The sequence below is a fragment of the Cyanistes caeruleus genome, chromosome 36, assembly GCF_971803275.1.
Source record: "Cyanistes caeruleus chromosome 36, bCyaCae1.hap1.1, whole genome shotgun sequence".
NCBI classification, from domain to species: domain Eukaryota; kingdom Metazoa; phylum Chordata; class Aves; order Passeriformes; family Paridae; genus Cyanistes; species Cyanistes caeruleus.
This window is the reverse complement of record NC_141737.1, coordinates 1,637,156-1,654,599: the sequence shown is the minus strand read 5'-3', so window position 1 is coordinate 1,654,599 and position 17,444 is coordinate 1,637,156. Positions and strand designations below refer to the sequence as shown.

The following is a 17,444-nucleotide window of genomic DNA, read 5'->3' as shown; positions in this document are numbered from 1 at the left end:
GGACTTCGGCCCCGCTTCGGTTCTTTCCGGAACGCTTCGGGTTCTTCCGGAAAAGGGGGCGGAGCGAAGCGCTTGAAACGCCCCAATCTCGGTCCCTCGGCTCTTTCCGGAACACTTCGGCTCTTTCCGGCTCCCACCAGCCAACCCTGCCCGGGGCCCTTTCTCCCACCGGGCACCGCCATGTCCCTCATGGGCGCCGCCATCTTTATTGGGCCTGGGACACTACCGGGGCCGGTTTCCCATCCAGCCCCTCCCGCGGGGCCTCACCGGGCCCGGTCCCTTCCCTCTCAGCTCGGGCAGGCCCAGCTCCACCCCACCAGCTCCCAGTTCCACTCAGGGGCCATGGATGGCAGCGGTGGGGCAGCAGAAGGGAAAACGGGGGGCACGGGGGGTGGATGCGGCCCTTAAACGAGGGAGGGTCCCGGAGATCCAGGTCAAATCCAGCCCGAAGCGAAGGAGAGGAAATCCCAGATCAAATCCAAGCACTGAAACCAGGGAGGGTCCAGGAGGCCGAGGCGCGGCTTTATTTTTCCAAGTGACCCTCCGGTAACGGGGGTCAGGGACATCCCCAGGTCCTGGGAGGTTCTGGGGCAGGGCCCGGGAGGAAACCGGAACCGTGAGAGGGAGGTGGGGGATACCGAGGTCCTGGGAGGGGTTTCAGCCCCCCAGGAAGGGGGGATCAGGAGCCTGGAGACAGCTCCAGCGGTTCCTCGGGATCCACCAGGAGCCGTGAGAATTTCTTGTCCCCAAAAACTGCGCTCAGGCGGCTCTCGAGGAAACGCTGCAGCCCCAGGATGGACTGGACATCCGCCTTGTCCTGGGGGGGGAAAACCCGGGAATTCCAGAGGGGCTGGGACCTCCCCCCCTCCCCAGGGACCACCCCAGCCCCTCCAGGGGGTTCCCAGACCTCGGTGAGGCGGTGGAACTGCCGGAGCAGCTGCCAGCCGTCGCGGGCAAACTCCTCTGGGCTGCGGTAGTGCGGGCTCAGCTTCTCCTGCAGCCGCGCCCGCATCAGCGTCAGGTCGATGGCGTCGCGGCCGTCCTGCGGGGTCGGGGTGGGGATCGGGGTCAGGGAGATCCCAAGGGCAGCGGATCCCACGGCCCCGATCCCGCCGGGCTCACCAAGGAGCTGGAGAGGCGCTGCAGGGGCCGGCAGGGCTCGTGGCACAGCAGCTCCAGCAGGACGAACTCGCACCTCTGCGGGATTGGGATCCTGAGATCCCGGTGGGAACCGCCGGATCCCACCGGGACCGCCGGAGCCCCCCGGGACCGCCCCGCTCTCACCTGCTGGTCCTGGGGGCTCAGCTTGTGGGGAGGGCCCTGCTCTGCCTCTGGGCTGGGCGGGGGCAGCTCCTGGCACAGCAAACACGTCCATTCGGGGCTGCGGGATCGGGAATGGGATCCCATGGGATCGGCACCCGGAGACACCCAGAGGTCTGGGATCCAGGGATCAGGAATGGGATTGGGAAGGGGATCCCATGGGATCGGCACCCGGAGACACCCAGAGGTCTGGGATCCAGGGATCAGGAATGGGATTGGGAATGGGATCCCATGGGATCAGCACCCGGAGACACCCAGAGGTCTGGGATCCAGGGATCAGGAATGGGATTGGGAATGGGATCCCATGGGATCAGCACCCAGAGACACCCAGAGGTCTGGGATCCAGGGATCAGGAATGGGATTGGGAAGGGGATCCCATGGGACTGGCACCTGGTGACAGCAGATCCCAGGTCCCAGGGAGGTGACACGGGGCAGTGGATCCCATGGACATCGTGGGACTCAGGGAGGTGACATGGGGCAGTGGATCCCAGGTCCCAGGGAGGTGAGATGGGACAGTGGATCCCATGGACATCGTGGGACTCAGGGGTGACACAGGCCAGTGGACCCTGGGGGACTCGGGGGTGACACGGGGCAGTGGATCCCATGGACATCGTGAGACCCAGGGGGGTGACATGGGGCAGTGGATCCCAGGGCGGTGACACGGGGCAGTAGATCCCAGGGCCCAGGGAGGCGCTGAGGGGCAGCAGATCCCAGGTCCCAGGGGGGTGACACGGGGCAGTGGATCCTGGGGGACTCAGGGAGGTGACACGGGACAGTGGATCCCAAGTCCCAGGGAGGTGACACGGGGCAGTGGATCCTGGAGGACTCGGGGATGACACAGGGCAGTGGATCCCAGGGCCCAGGGAGGCACTGAGGGGCAGCAGATCCCAGCGGATCCCGTACCTGGGCACGTCCTGCAGGGCGGGCAGGTGGCAGTGCAGGTGGAAGCAGCGCTGGCAGCGGTCACACATCACCACGGCCCCGGCCTGGCCGCACACGCGGCAGCACGAGACCGCCGGGACCCCCGGGAGCCCCGCTGGGACCCCCGGGAGCCCCGCCAGGACCACCGGGAGCCCCGGGCCAGGGGAGGAGCCCGGAACGGGGCCCAGCTCCTGTGGGGGAGGGGGAAGCAGCCCCACGGGTTTGGTGTCCCCAGTGTCCCCAATGGGCGACTCCTGTTGCTCCTCCTGAGTGGGGGGGACACCGTAAGGGAGGGGGGACCCTCACCTCGACAAGGGAGGAGAACATGAGGAGCTCACCTGGATGGGGAGGGACACACAAGGGGTGGGGAGGACACTCACCTGGATGGAGAGGGGGACAGGGGACACTGGAGGGGGACAGGGGACACTCACCTGGATGGGGACAAAGGGGACAGTGGAGGGGAACACGGGAGACCCCTGTCTTGACAGGGAGAGGGACACAGAACACTCACTTGGATGGGAGTAGGACAGGAAACCTGGAGAGGGACACGGGGTTCACTCACCTTGACAGGGAGGGCTCCGTGTGGCTGCGCCATCCCCGCTGTCCCCTCTGTCCCCTCTGTCTCTGCTGTCCTCGCTGTCCCTGCTGTCTCTGCTGTCCCTGCCGTCCCCTGCTCGATGACGATGACGCTGAACTCCTCGGCCGAGGGCCCCGGGAAGATGCGGAACACGGGCGGCTGCGCCGGGTCCAGCTCCAAGTCCAGCTCCAGGCGCTCCAGGCTCACCCGCGGCACCTTGGGGAGCCGGGGGCTGCCCTGGGCCTCAGGGGGGCCCCTCCTGCGGGGACAGCAGGGTCGGGGCTGGGGGGAACCCCCAAACCTCCAGGAGAGAGATCCAAGGAGTTTGGGGTGCTGGGAGCCCTGGGAACTTTGGGATGAGGGTCCTCAGGGACAGTGACAAGGCTCAGGAGTGTTGGGGACAGGAGCCCAGGGACAGTGACAAGGGTCAGGAGTGTTGGGGACAGGGAGGGGACAGGGACAGTGACAAGGGTCAGGAGTGTTGGGGACAGGGACAGTGACAAGGCTCAGGAGTGTTGGGGACAGGGAGGGTCCTCAGGGACAGTGACAAGGGTCAGGAGTGTTTGGGTCAGGGAAGGGACAGGGACAGTGACAAGGCTCAGGAGTGTTGGGGACAGGGACAGTGACAAGGGTCAGGAGTGTTGGGGACAGGGAGGGGACAGGGACAGTGACAAGGCTCAGAAGTGTTGGGGACAGGGAGGGGACAGGGACAGTGACAAGGGTCAGGAGTGTTTGGGTCAGGAGTGTTGGGGACAGGGACAGTGACAAGGCTCAGGAGTGTTGGGGACAGGAGCCCAGGGACAGTGACAAGGCTTGGGAGTGTTGGGGACAGGGAGGGGACAGGGACAGTGACAAGGCTCAGGAGTGCTAGGGACAGGAGAGCCCAGGGACAGTGACAAGGGTCAGGAGTGTTGGGGACAGGGACAGTGACAAGGGTCAGGAGTGTTGGGGACAAGGAGGGGACAGTGACAAGGGTCAGGAGTGTTGGGGACAGGGACAGTGACAAGGGTCAGGAGTGTTGGGGACAAGGAGGGGACAGTGACAAGGGTCAGGAGTGTTGGGGACAGGGACAGTGACAAGAATCAGGAGTGTTGGGGACAAGGGCTGGGGGGGTCCTGACTGACCCCTGGCACAGGGGGACCCCAGGGACAGGGGACAGGGATGTCCTGGCCAAGGGACCTTGTGGAAGGGACAGGACGGGCTGCAGGTGGCCCTGGACAGAGATGACAAAGGACAGAGGGGTCCCAGAGGTCCATCTTCCCCTCCCCCATCCTCTAATTACCGCTTAATGAGCAGCTTCTTAACGAACTTCTCCTCCCTGGGAGAACTCCCGGGTTTTGTCCTGGATAACGGGAGGGGGGGCGGTGTCAGGGCAGCCAGGAGGGGACACCCAAATGTCACCCTTGTGACAAGGGACAGGACAAGAGGTGACAAGGGACAGCAGGGACCAGGCTGGGGGTGACAAAGGACGGGGGGTCCGGGGGAGGTGACAAGGGACAGCTTTCCTGGGGAAGGCTGACAGGGGACAGCGTGGGCCAGGACACAGAGTGACAAGGACAAGAAGGACACCAGGATGGAAAGGTGACAAGGGACAGAACGGAGCAGGACAGAGGGTGACAAAAGGGGGACAAGGGACCTCCCGTCGCTCACCTCTTCACTCCAGTGTCGGCATTCTCAGAGGGGCTGGCGGCTGGTGACAAACGCCATGTCAGGGGTGTCCCGCTGTGTCCCCCCTCCCTGTGTCCCCCCAGAACTCACCCAGCTCGGGGGTCTCGGCCAGCTGCAGGTCCAGGTGTGGGGGGGACAGCTGGGGGGGACACTCCAGCCCCTCAGCCCCACACAGGGGGGCCCAGGGGGGCTCCTGCTCCTGCAGGAGCAGCTCGGGGGTCACCTGTCCCCCACTGACCACTGTGGCCTGGGGGTGGCCCTGCAGGACACCGGGGGGAAACGTCACCAGGGGGGTCCCAAGGAGGGGGGGACCCCAGGAAATGTCCCCTCGAAGTACCTGTGAGGTTGGGGAGGGGTCCTGGGGGCTGGCAGCAGGGGGGCTCAGCGAGGGTGGGGGGCTCAGTGAGGGGGGGAGGGGATGCTCCGAAATGATGGTGCCTGGGGGGAAGAGGGGTGTCAGGGTGGCTCTGGGGTCCCCTGACACCCCTCACCCTGGGACCCCTTGTCACCCCTCACCCTGGGACCCCTTGTCACCCCCTCTCTGGGACCTCCTGTCCCCTGTCACCCCTCACCCTGGGACCCCCTGCCCCCTGTCACCCCTCTCTGGGACATCCTGTCCCCTGTCACCCCTCACCCTGAGACCCCATCGCCCCTCACCCTGGGACATCCTGTCCCCTGTCACCCCTCTCTGGGACATCCTGTCCCTTGTCACCCCTCCCTGGGACCTCCTGCCCCCTGTCACCCCTCTCTGGGACCCCGTCGCCCCTCACCCTGGGACCTCCTGTCCCCTGTCACCCCTCTCTGGGACCTCCTGTCCCTTGTCACCCCCTCTCTGGGACCCCCTGTCACCCCCTCTCTGGGACCCCGTCACCCCTCACCCTGGGACCCCCCGTCCCCTGTCACCCCTCACCCTGGGACACCCCGTCCCCTGTCACCCCTTCCCTGGGACCCCCTGTCACCCCTTCCCTGGGAGCCCCTGTCCCATGTCACCCCGACCCTTGTCACCCCCCCTTCTGCCCTTTATCACCCCATGTCCTGGGTCCCCCTGTCCCTTGTCACATGACACTCCTGTCCCTCCTGTCCCTGGTGTCCCCTGTGGTTTCCCCTGTGCTGTCCCCTGCAGTGTCCCCTGTGTGGTGTCCCCCATGGTGTCCCCTGTGTGGTGTCCCCTGTGTGGTGTCCCCCGTGTGGTGTCCCCTGTGTGGTTTCCCCCCTGTGGTGTCCCCCGTGTGGTGTCCCCTGCCATGTCCCCCATGGTGTCCCCTGTATGGTGTCCCCCGTGGTGTCCCCTGTGCGGTGTCCCCCGTGGTGTCCCCTGTGGTGTCCCCCGTGGTGTCCCCTGCCATGTCCCCCATGGTGTCCCCTGTGTGGTGTCCCCTGCCGTGTCCCCCGTGGTGTCCCCCACGGTGTCCCCTCACCGAAGCTCTCGGCGCTCTTGGTCCAGGCCTGCAGGTTCCACTGGAATTTCATGTCCCCCTGGGGCTCCAGCGGCTCCACCATCACCCGCAGCACCCGCAGCAGCTGCGAGTGGATCTGGGACAGAGGGGACACCACAGGGGACACTGCCCGGGGGCTGCCACAGCGCGCTGGGGACAGCACCCCAGGGACGGTGTCACAACCCGGGGGAGGATGGGCTGTGGCAGCCTGGTGGCACCTGTCACCTCCCAGGGGTTCTGAGGGGACCTGCCGTGGACAACCCCTGCCCACAGCAGCGTGGGACAGCGGTGAAGTGGCAGCAGGGGACACCTGGGTACACCTGGGGACAAACCATCCCTTGGGGACTGTCCTGTGACCCCCAGAACAGGACACAGGGGACACCGGACCCCAGGTGAGATGAGGCACAGCCCAGGGGTGGCTTCACTCTGAGAGCACGGAGTGCGGGTGACAAGGGACACAGCTGTCCCCAGGTGTCCCCAAGTGTCACTCCTGGGGGTCCTCCTGCCCAAGGTGTCCCCAAGTGACACTCCTGGGGGTCCTTCAGCCCGAGGTGCCACTCTGGGGGACTCTGAGGGGAATTTGGGGGGGTTCCAGGGGGTCCCGGCTGCCCAGTACAGCCCAGGGGTGGCTTCACTCTGAGAGCCAGCGTCTCGGTGACAAGGGACACAGCTGTCCCCAAGTGTCCCCAAGTGCCACTCCTGGGGGTCCTCCAGCCCGAGGGGCTGGTTTGGGGGGGGCTCTGAGGGGAATTTGGGGGGTTCCAGGGGGTCCTGGCTGCCCAGTACAGCCCAGGGGTGGCTTCACTCTGAGAGCCAGGGTCCCGGTGACAAGGGACACAGCTGTCCCGAAGTGTCCCCAAGTGTCCCCAGCTGCCACCCGCTGCGGGAGGAGCTGTTTGGGGTCCCAGGGGGGTTTTTGGGGGGGTCACAGCCCCTTACCAGCCTCCTGGAGAGCAGCAGGGCGGTGCCGTGGGGGCCGTCGAGGGCGCGCGCCGCGAAGCGCAGGACGTGCTCCTGCTGCTGCTGCGCCCGGCTCAGGGCGCGGTGCTGCCGCTGCAGCCGCTCCTGCTGCCCCTCTGTCACCCTCTGTGGGGACAGCAGTGTCACCACACCGCGGGGACACACAGGGGGACACACAGGGACACACAGGGGGACACACAGGGGGACAGCGCTGTCACCACGCTGCGAAGCGCAGGACGTGCTCCTGCTGCTGCTGCGCCCGGCTCAGGGCGCGGTGCTGCCGCTGCAGCCGCTCCTGCTGCCCCTCTGTCACCCTCTGTGGGGACAGCAGTGTCACCACACCGCGGGGACACACAGGGGGACACACAGGGACACACAGGGGGACACACAGGGGGACAGCGCTGTCACCACGCTGCGAAGCGCAGGACGTGCTCCTGCTGCTGCTGCGCCCGGCTCAGGGCGCGGTGCTGCCGCTGCAGCCGCTCCTGCTGCCCCTCTGTCACCCTCTGTGGGGACAGCGGTGTCACCGCGCCATGGGGACACACAGGGAGACACACAGGGACACACAGGGGGACACACAGGGACATGGGGACACACGGGGGACACACAGGGACATGGGGACACACATGGGGACACACAGGGGGACACACAGGGACACACACAGGGACATGGGGACACACAGGGGGACACACAGGGGGACACACACACACGGGGACACGCGGGGACACACACGGGGACACACACGGGGACAGCGCTGTCACTGTGCTGCGGGGACACACACAGGGACATACATGGGGGTACGGGGACATGGGGACACTCATGGGGACACAGGGACACACCGGGATACACGCGGGGACAGCGCTGTTACCGTGCTGCAGGGACACACACGGGGACACGCTGGGACATGGGGACACACACGGGGACATGGGGACACACACATGGGGACACACACACGGGGACACGCTGGGACATGGGGACACACAGGGGGACACACACGGGGACATGGGGACACACACAGGGACACACACGGGGACATGGGGACACACACAGGGACACACAGGGGAACATGGGGACACACACAGGGGGACACACACACGGGGACACGCTGGGACATGGGGACACACAGGGACACACAGGGGGACATGGGGACACACACAGGGTGACACACACACGCGGGGACACGCTGGGACATGGGGACACACACAGGGACACACAGGGGAACATGGGGACACACACAGGGACACACAGGGGGACATGGGGACACGCACACGGGGACACGCGGGGACACACGTGGGGACACAGGGACGCACACAGAAACACACATGGGGACACACAGGGGGACACACACAGGGACACACCCGGTGCCACACGTGGGGGACACGGCGCTCACCTGGGCGTCGCTGACCAACACCTTCCCGCGCTTGTTGAGCTCCTTCATGATCTGCAGGATGGCCATCTTCACCTCCACCTGCACGCGCTGCTGCACGTCCGTCACCCGCCGGATACTGCCGGACACGGCGGGTCAGGGGACACCGGGGACACCGGGGGGGGACACCGGGGGGGGGGACACGGGGGGGGACACCCACAAACCACGCAGCTCCCTGGTGGAGCGCTGCAGCACGGCGTGTTTGTTCCCCAGGCGCTGCACCAGCGCGGCCAGCACCGAGCGCTGCTGGCGAACGGCGTCCTCCAGGAGCTGGGAGCTGGGAAATGTGGGGGGAAATGTGGGGGGAATGGGGGGAAATGGGGGGAAATGGGGGGAAATGGGGGGGGAAATGGGGAAAAATGGGGAAATGTGGGGGGAAATGGGGGGGAAATGGGGGGGGGAATGTGGGGGGAATGTGGGGGGAATGTGGGGGGAAATGGGGGGGAAATGGGGGGGGAATGGGGGGGGAAATGGGGGGGGAAATGGGGGGGGAAATGGGGGGGAAATGTGGGGGGAATGGGGGGGGAATGGGGGGGAATGGGGGGGGAAATGGGAAATGGGGGGGAAATGTGGGGGGGAATGGGGAGAAATGGGGGGGAAATGTGGGGGGAATGGGGGGAAATGGGGGGGGAAATGTGGGGGGAATGGGGGGGGAATGGGGGGGGAAATGTGGGGGGAAATGGGGGGGAAATGGGGGGGAAATGGGGGGAAATGGGGGGAAATGGGGGGGAAATGGGGGGAATGTGGGGGGAATGGGGGGGGAAATGGGGGGAATGGGGGGGGAATGGGGGGGAAATGGGAAATGGGGGGAAATGGGGGGGGAAATGGGAAATGGGGGGAAATGGGGGGGGAAATGGGAAATGGGGGAAATGGGGGGGAAATGGGAAATGGGGGGAAATGGGAAATGGGGGGAAATGTGAGGGAAATGGGGGGGAAATTGGAAAATATGGGGGGAAATGGGAAATATGGGGGGAAATGGGGAGGGAATGGGAAAAAATGGGGAAAAATGTGGGGGGAATGTGGGGGGAAATGGGGGGGAAATGGGGGAATGTGGGGGGAAATGGGGGGGAAATGGGGGGGGAAATGGGTGAAATATGGGGCAAAATGGGGAAATATGGGGGGAATGAGGAATTATGTGGGAAATGTGGGGAAATGGGGAAAAATGGGGGGAAATGGGGAAATGGGGGGGGAAACGTGAGGGAAATGGGGGAAATGGGGAAAAATGGGGGGAAATGGGGAAATGTGGGGGGAAATGGGGAAATATGGGAAGAAATGGGGAAATATGGGGGAGAAATGTGGGGGAGAAATGGGGAGAAATGGGGAGAAATATGGGGTAAAATGGGGAAATGGGGGGGAAATGTGGGGGGAAATGGGGAATGTGGAGGGAAATGGGGAAAAATGGGGGAAACGGGGAAAAATGGGGGGAAATGGGGGGGAATGGGGAAAAATGGGGGGGAAATGGGGAAAAATTGGGGGGAAATGGGAAATGTGGGGGAAATGGGTGAAATATGGGGTAAAATGGGGAAATATGGGGGAAATGTGGGGAAATGTGGGAGGAAATTGGGGAAAATGGGGGGGAAATGGGTGAAATATGGAGTAAAATGGTGAAATATGGGAGGAAATGGGGAAATGTGGGGGGAAATGGGGAAATGTGGGGAAATGTCGGGGGAAATGGGGAGAAATGGGAAAATCAGGGAGAAACAGGGGAAAAAAAGGGAAAAATAGAGAGGAACACAGAGAAACAGAGAGAAATAAATGGAGAAATAGGGAGAAGGAGAAACAGGGAGAAATGGGGGGAATTGGGGAAAATTTGGGAAAAATGGGAAGAAATGGGGAAAAAGGAGGAAAAATTGGGGGAAATTTTGGGGGAAAAGTGTAAAAATGGGGAGAAAACAGGGAAGGAAAGGGGGAAAAGGAAAAAGGAAAAGGAAAAAGAGGAAAAGGAAAAAGAGGAAAAGGAAAAAGAGGAAAAGGAAAAAGAGGAAAAGGAAAAAGAGGAAAAGGGGGGAAGGAAAAAGGGGAAAAATGGGATGGAAAAAGGGAAGAAAAAAATGGAAGAAAAGGGGGAGAGAAAAGGAGAATTAAGTTTATTAGCTCATTAACCATTACTACGCTAATTAATCCTCGATCATATAATTAACTTGGTTAGTGGATTAAAGGTTTTTAGTTAATGAGACGACCCAGGTAATAGATCCTGTCACTTAATCCCTAATTACATTAATCAGATAGATCTTATCCAATGAAAGTGCTTCTGCCACCATTAATCACTAAGTAACAGAGCTAATTAATAAGATAAGCAAGCTAGTTAAATATCTACTCAGCTAAGTAATCAAATTATTCCTTGATTCCCCGAAAAGTTTGAGAGGAAAACCGACAAAATCCAGCAAAACTTGGCAAAATCATAAACAAAACTCAACTAAGGCTGATTAAAAATAATTAATTTTAAAAATAATAAAACGGTTTAAATATAATAATTAATTAATTTAAACAATTACATCATCAATTTATCATTTGTTAGTCAGCTCTCTCCAGTTTGAGCCACTCGCACGAGACCTCTGCTAATTAATATTCAACCCTTCAGCACGAGCTTTGTTCATAAAATCAGTTAATTAACGAGAGTAATTAACCTACAGGCCAACTTCAGTAACCAATCAGCTTAACCAATTAATTAAAACAAATTCCAAGGGCGGCTCGAAGGGACCCTTCCCCTCGCCCAAACCCATTCCCATCCCCCCAATCCGCGTTTTCCATCCAACCGCCGCGCTAATTAGCGCTAATTAGGCATGCAAACGAGGGGGCGGGACTCACGGGTGGTCTCGGTGGGCGCTCAGCTGGCAGTGGCGGCAGGTGAGGGCGTCGCAGGCGCTGCAGAACAGCGACAGCGGCTCCGCCGGGTGCGCCGGGCACGGCCCCGGCCCCGCCCGCGGCCCCGCCCCGCCTGCGGGAAAAACGGGATAACAACGGGAATGTGGGAATGATTGATGGGGGAATGGTGGGGGAATGGTGGGAATGATGGGGGAATGATGGGGGAATGATGGGGGAACGATGGGGGAACGATGGGGGAACGATGGGGGAACGATGGGGGAACGATGGGAATGATGGGGGAATGATGGGGGAATGGGGGGAATGATGGGGGAATGATGGGAATGATGGGGGAATGATGGGGGAATGATGGGGGAATGATGGGGGGAATGATGGGGGAATGATGGGAATGATGGGGGAATGATGGGAATGATGGGGGAATGATGGGGGAATGATGGGGGAATGATGGGAATGATGGGGGAATTATGGGAATGATGGGGGAATGAGGGAATGATGGGGGAATGATGGGGGGAATGATGGGGGAATGATGGGGGGAATGATGGGGGAATGATGGGGGGAATGATGGGGGAATGATGGGGGAATGATGGGGGGAATGATGGGGGAATGATGGGGGGAATGATGGGAATGATGGGGGAATGATGGGGGAATGATGGGGGGAATGATGGGAATGATGGGGGAATGATGGGAATGATGGGGGAATGATGGGGGAATGATGGGGGAATGATGGGAATGATGGGGGAATGATGGGGGAATGATGGGGGAATGATGGGGGAATGATGGGAATGATGGGGGAATTATGGGAATGATGGGGGAATGAGGGAATGATGGGGGAATGATGGGGGGAATGATGGGGGAATGATGGGGGAACAATGGGGGAATGATGGGGGAATGATGGGGGAATGATGGGGGGAATGGTGGGAATGATGGGGGAATGATGGGGGAATGATGGGAATGATGGGGGAATGATGGGAATGATGGGGGAATGATGGGGGAATGATGGGAATGATGGGGGAATGATGGGGGAATGATGGGGGAATGATGGGAATGATGGGGGAATGATGGGGGAATGATGGGGGAATGATGGGGGAATGATGGGGGAATGATGGGGGAATGATGGGGGAATGATGGGGGAATGATGGGAATGATGGGAATGATGGGAATGATGGGGGAATGATGGGAATGATGGGGGAATGATGGGGGAATGATGGGGGAATGATGGGGGAATGATGGGGGAATGATGGGGGAATGATGGGGGAATGATGGGGGAATGATGGGGGAATGATGGGAATGATGGGGGAATGATGGGAATGATGGGGGAATGATGGGAATGATGGGGGGAATGATGGGGGGAATGATGGGGGAATGATGGGAATGATGGGGGAATGATGGGGGAATGATGGGGGAATGATGGGAATGATGGGGGAATGATGGGGGAATGATGGGGGAATGATGGGAATGATGGGAATGATGGGGGGAACGATGGGGGAACGATGGGGGAATGATGGGAATGATGGGGGAATGGTGGGGGAATGATGGGAATGATGGGGGAATGATGGGGGAATGATGGGAATGATGGGGGAACGATGGGGGAACGATGGGGGAACGTGGGAAAATGGGAATGTGGGAATGGGAACATGGGAATGGGAAAACGAGAACATGGGAATATGGGAATACTGGAATGTGGGAATATGGGAACATGGGAATGTGGGAATGTGGGAAAATGGGAACAGGAAAATGGGAATGGGAATATGGGAGTGGGAATATAGGAACAGGAATGGGAATGGAAACATGGGAACAGGAAAATGGGAATATGGGAATGGGAATGGGAACGGGAACGGAAGAGAGCGGGAATGGGAAAATGAGAATGGAAACGGGACAGGAATGGGAATGGGGCGGGAATGGGAATGGGGCAGGAATGGGAATGGGGCAGGAATGGGAATGGGGTGGGAATGGGAATGGGGCAGGAATGGGAATGGGGCAGGAATGGGAATGGGGTGGGAATGGGAATGGGGCAGGAATGGGAATGGGGCAGGAATGGGAATGGGGCGGGAATGGGAATGGGGCAGGAATGGGAATGGGGTGGGAAAGGCAATGGGGCGGGAATGGGAATGGGGCAGGAATGGGAATGGGGCGGGAATGGGAATGGGGCAGGAATGGGAATGGGGCAGGAATGGGAATGGGGTGGGAATGGGAATGGGGCAGGAATGGGAATGGGGCAGGAATGGGAATGGGGCGGGAATGGGAATGGGGCGGGAATGGGAATGGGGCGGGAATGGGAATGGGGCGGGAATGGGAATGGGGTGGGAATGGGAATGGGGCGGGAATGGGGTGGGAATGGGAATGGGGCGGGAATGGGGCGGGAATGCAGTGGGAATGGGAATGGGGTGGCACTGAGAGTATCATCAGGGATGGAACTGAGACAGGAGTAGGAACAGCACCAGGAATGGGAATGAGATGGGAACAACGCTGGGAATGATGATCAGATGATGGCACCGGGAATGGGGCTGGAACAGAACCAGGAATGGGGCTGGGATGGCCCCATGACAACAGCAGGATGGAACCAGGACAGGACCAGGAATGGCACTGGGATGGCGCTGGGATGGCACCGGGAATGGCATGGGGATGGCACTGGGAATGGCACCGGGAATAGCACTGGGATGGTCCCAGGAGGAACTGGGATAGGGCTGGGAATGCTGCTGGGATGGCACCAGGAATGGTACCGGTAACGGTGCTGGGATCACACCAGGACCAAACTGAGAACAGCACCGGGATGGAGCCAGCACAGGACCAGGAATGGTGCTGGGATGGCACCGGGAATGGCATGGGAATGGTACCAGGATGGCACTGGGAATGGCACTGGGAATGGTACCAGGATGGCACTGGGAATGGTACCAGGATGGCACTGGGAATGGTACCAGGATGGCACTGGGAATGGCACTGGGAATGGTACCAGGATGGCACTGGGAATGGCACGGGAATGGTGCTGGGATGGCACTGGGAATGGCACAGGAACAGAATTGGGATAGGATTGGGAACGGCACCAGGATGGCACTGGGTATGGTACCAGGAATGGTGCTGGGATGGTACCAGGAATGGCACAGGGATGGCACCGGGAATGGCACCAGGATGGCACTGGGAATGGCACTGGAACAGAACTGGGATGGCACTGGGAATGGCACCAGGATGGCACTGGGAATGGCACTGGAACAGAACTGGGATGGCACTGGGAATGGCACCAAGATGGCACTGGGAAAGGCACAGGAACAGAACCAGAATAGGGACAGGAATGGCACAGGATGGCACAAGGATGGCACAGAGATGGCACTGGCAATGGTATGGGAACAGAACTAGAATAGGACCGGGAATGGTACCAGGAATGGTGCTGGAATGGCACTGGGAATGGCACAGGAATGGTGATGGAATAGCACTGGCAACGCCATAGGAATGGCACTGGGAATGGCACCAGGATGGCACAAGAATGGCACAAGAATGGCACTGGCAATGGCATGGGAACAGAACTGGAATAGGGCTGGGAATGGCACCAGGATGGCAGTGGGAATGGCACCAGGAATGGTGCTGGAATGGCACTGGGAATGGCACAGGAATGGCACGAGGATGGCACTGGGAATGGCACAAGAATAGAACTGGGATAGGATTGGGCATGGCACCGGGATGGCACTGGGAACGGCACAGGAACAGAACCAGGATAGGGATGGGAATGGCACGGGAATGGTGCTGGAATGGCACTGGGAATGGTGCTGGGATGGCGCTGGAATGGCACTGGGAATGGCACAGGAACAGAACTGGGATAGGATTGGGAATGGCACCATGATGGCACTGGGAATGGCACAGGAACAGAACTGGGATAGGATTGGGAACGGCACCAGCATGGCACTGGGTATGGCACCGGCACAGAACCGGGATGGCACTGGGAATGGCACGGGAATGGTGCTGGAATGGCACTGGGAACGGCACAGGAACAGAACTGGGATAGGGATGGGAATGGCACCAGGAATGGTGCTGGGATGGCACTGGGAATGGTGCTGGGATGGTGCTGGAATGGCACTGGGAATGGCACAGGAACAGAACTGGGATAGGATTGGGAATGGCACCATGATGGCACTGGGAATGGCACAGGAACAGAACTGGGATAGGATTGGGAACGGCACCAGCATGGCACTGGGTATGGCACCGGCACAGAACCGGGATGGCACTGGGAATGGCACGGGAATGGTGCTGGAATGGCACTGGGAACGGCACAGGAACAGAACTGGGATAGGGATGGGAATGGCACCAGGAATGGTGCTGGGATGGCACTGGGAATGGTGCTGGGATGGTGCTGGAATGGCACTGGGAATGGCCCAGGAACAGAACTGGGATAGGGCCAGGAACAGCACCAGGATGGCACTGGGAATGGCACAGGAACAGAACTGGGATAGGGCCAGGAGCAGCACCAGGATGGCACTGGGAATGGCACAGGAACAGAACTGGGATAGGATTGGGAATGGCACTGGGAATGGCACAGGAACAGAACTGGAATAAAACTGGGAATGGCACCACGATGGCACTGGGAATGGCACAGGAACAGAACTGGGATAGGGCCAGGAACAGCACCAGGATGGCACCAGGATGACACCGAGAGAACACAGGAATGACATCGGGGTGACGCTGGGAACAGCACCGGGATGGGTGCACTGACAGGGTCAGCACCTCGTAGAGGGCAGGGACAGAGGGGACAGAGGTGACAGGGGGTGACAGGGGGTGACAGAGGTGACAGGGGGGTGACAAGGACTTACCCAAGGCCCGCACGGTGTGGTCCCGGGTGTACCTGACCCTCTGATGCGCGTCCACGCAGGTGTCACACAGCGGCTCCGCACACTCCAGGCAGAAGCTGGTGGCTGCTGCGTTGTCCTCGCAGCTGGTGCAGCTCTGGGGACAAGGGACACGCTGGGACACCTCCCTCTCCCCCCCAGTAATCACTAATTAGCATTAATGAGGCAGTACCTGCCCACTGCCCTGGCCCAGGGCTGTCCCAGCCACGCTCTCCTGCAGGAAGAAGTTCTCCATGATGTCACCCAGGGGACACTGCTGGTGGCACACGGGGCAGTCAAACACTGAGACAGAGAAAGAGGACAAAGTCACCCCATACCTTCCTCCACCACCTCCGTTTGTCACCAAACGCCGGCTCCTTTGTGGGGTGGGGGGCTCGGGACCCCCCAAAACGGAGCCCCAGGGCCACTGAGGTCACCTCAGAGAGGTCCCTGGAGCCCCCAAAACCTCCCCAGAGAGGGAGACGGGGCTGGTGACGAGGAGTCACCCATGGGGTCAGTGTCCCCCAGGATGGGACACCAGAGAAGGTGACTGGGGTGGATATAGGGGTGGATAAAGGGGTGGATATAGGGGTGGATATAGGGGTCCACCCCTCCCCACAGAGCTCCCCAAGCTCCCAGTAATCCCTGCAGCAACCCAGGAATTCCCAGTGATCCCAGTAATTCCAAGGGCCTCCCTGAGCTCTCAGTAACCCTCAGTGCCCTCCATAACCCACTGATCCCAGTCACCCCCAGCATTCCCAGTAAACCCCAAAAAGCTCCCATTAATCTCCCGGAAAGCCCTAAATTAAACTCCAGTGATCCCGGTCACTCCCAATGCTCCTCAGCGTTCCCAGAGCTCCCACCTCACACCTCCCCCTCACCCTGCCCGTCGCTGCCGGAGGCTCCCGGCGCGGCCCCGAGGCAGCCCCGGCACACGGAGTGCAGGCAGGGCAGCAACCGCGGCTCCCGCTGGGGGCTGAGCCGCTCCCGGCAGGCGCCGCACAGCTCCAGCAGCTCCAGCGGCTCCGGCGGCTCCGCGCCCTTCGCCTCGGGACCGTCCCCGATCGCCGCCGGCAGAGGCAGCGGCAACGGCACCGACATGGCTGCCGCGTCCCCCCTCAGCCCCCACACAATCTCCTCCTTCCGCCCCCCGCCCTGGAACGCAGCCAATCATCGCCGCTCTGACAGATTGACAGCGCGGAGAACCAATGGAAGGGCAGAGGGGCGGGGACTAGCGGAGATTGACAGCGCACTGGAGCAATGGGAGAGGAGCAGGCGGGAAAGAAATGGCGGGAACACGCCCCCCAGCACGTGAACGTGAACGGGCCAATCAGCGCGCAGGGCGGCAGGAGGTGAACCAATCAGCGGCCGAAATCCCACGGGGAAGGCGGGGACTTCTTGGACGGACTGGCAAATCAGCATTGCCGCTCTGCGAGGAGGCGGGGCCGAGGCTGTGATCGACAGCTGGACAAAACAATGGGGAGCGGAACTGGGAGGGACTG

General features: G+C 60.8%; 1 protein-coding gene across 1 annotated transcript; it reads right to left on the bottom strand.

The window, feature by feature from the left end:
* Positions 1-496: 496 nt before the first annotated feature.
* TRIM28 (tripartite motif containing 28) lies at positions 497-17,081 on the bottom strand. Its single transcript, XM_086871609.1, has 18 exons — positions 16,824-17,081; positions 16,136-16,245; positions 15,928-16,060; positions 11,117-11,246; positions 8,469-8,585; positions 8,273-8,387; positions 6,862-7,008; positions 5,905-6,019; positions 4,824-4,924; positions 4,577-4,745; positions 4,469-4,508; positions 4,101-4,160; positions 2,804-3,077; positions 2,224-2,507; positions 1,285-1,381; positions 1,123-1,197; positions 908-1,042; positions 497-817 (listed from the first exon to the last, which is right to left on the bottom strand). The coding sequence occupies exons 1-18, from the start codon at positions 17,041-17,043 to the stop codon at positions 680-682; spliced, it is 2,460 nt and encodes an 819-aa protein (XP_086727735.1). The 5' UTR covers positions 17,044-17,081; the 3' UTR covers positions 497-679.
* Positions 17,082-17,444: the final 363 nt, after the last annotated feature.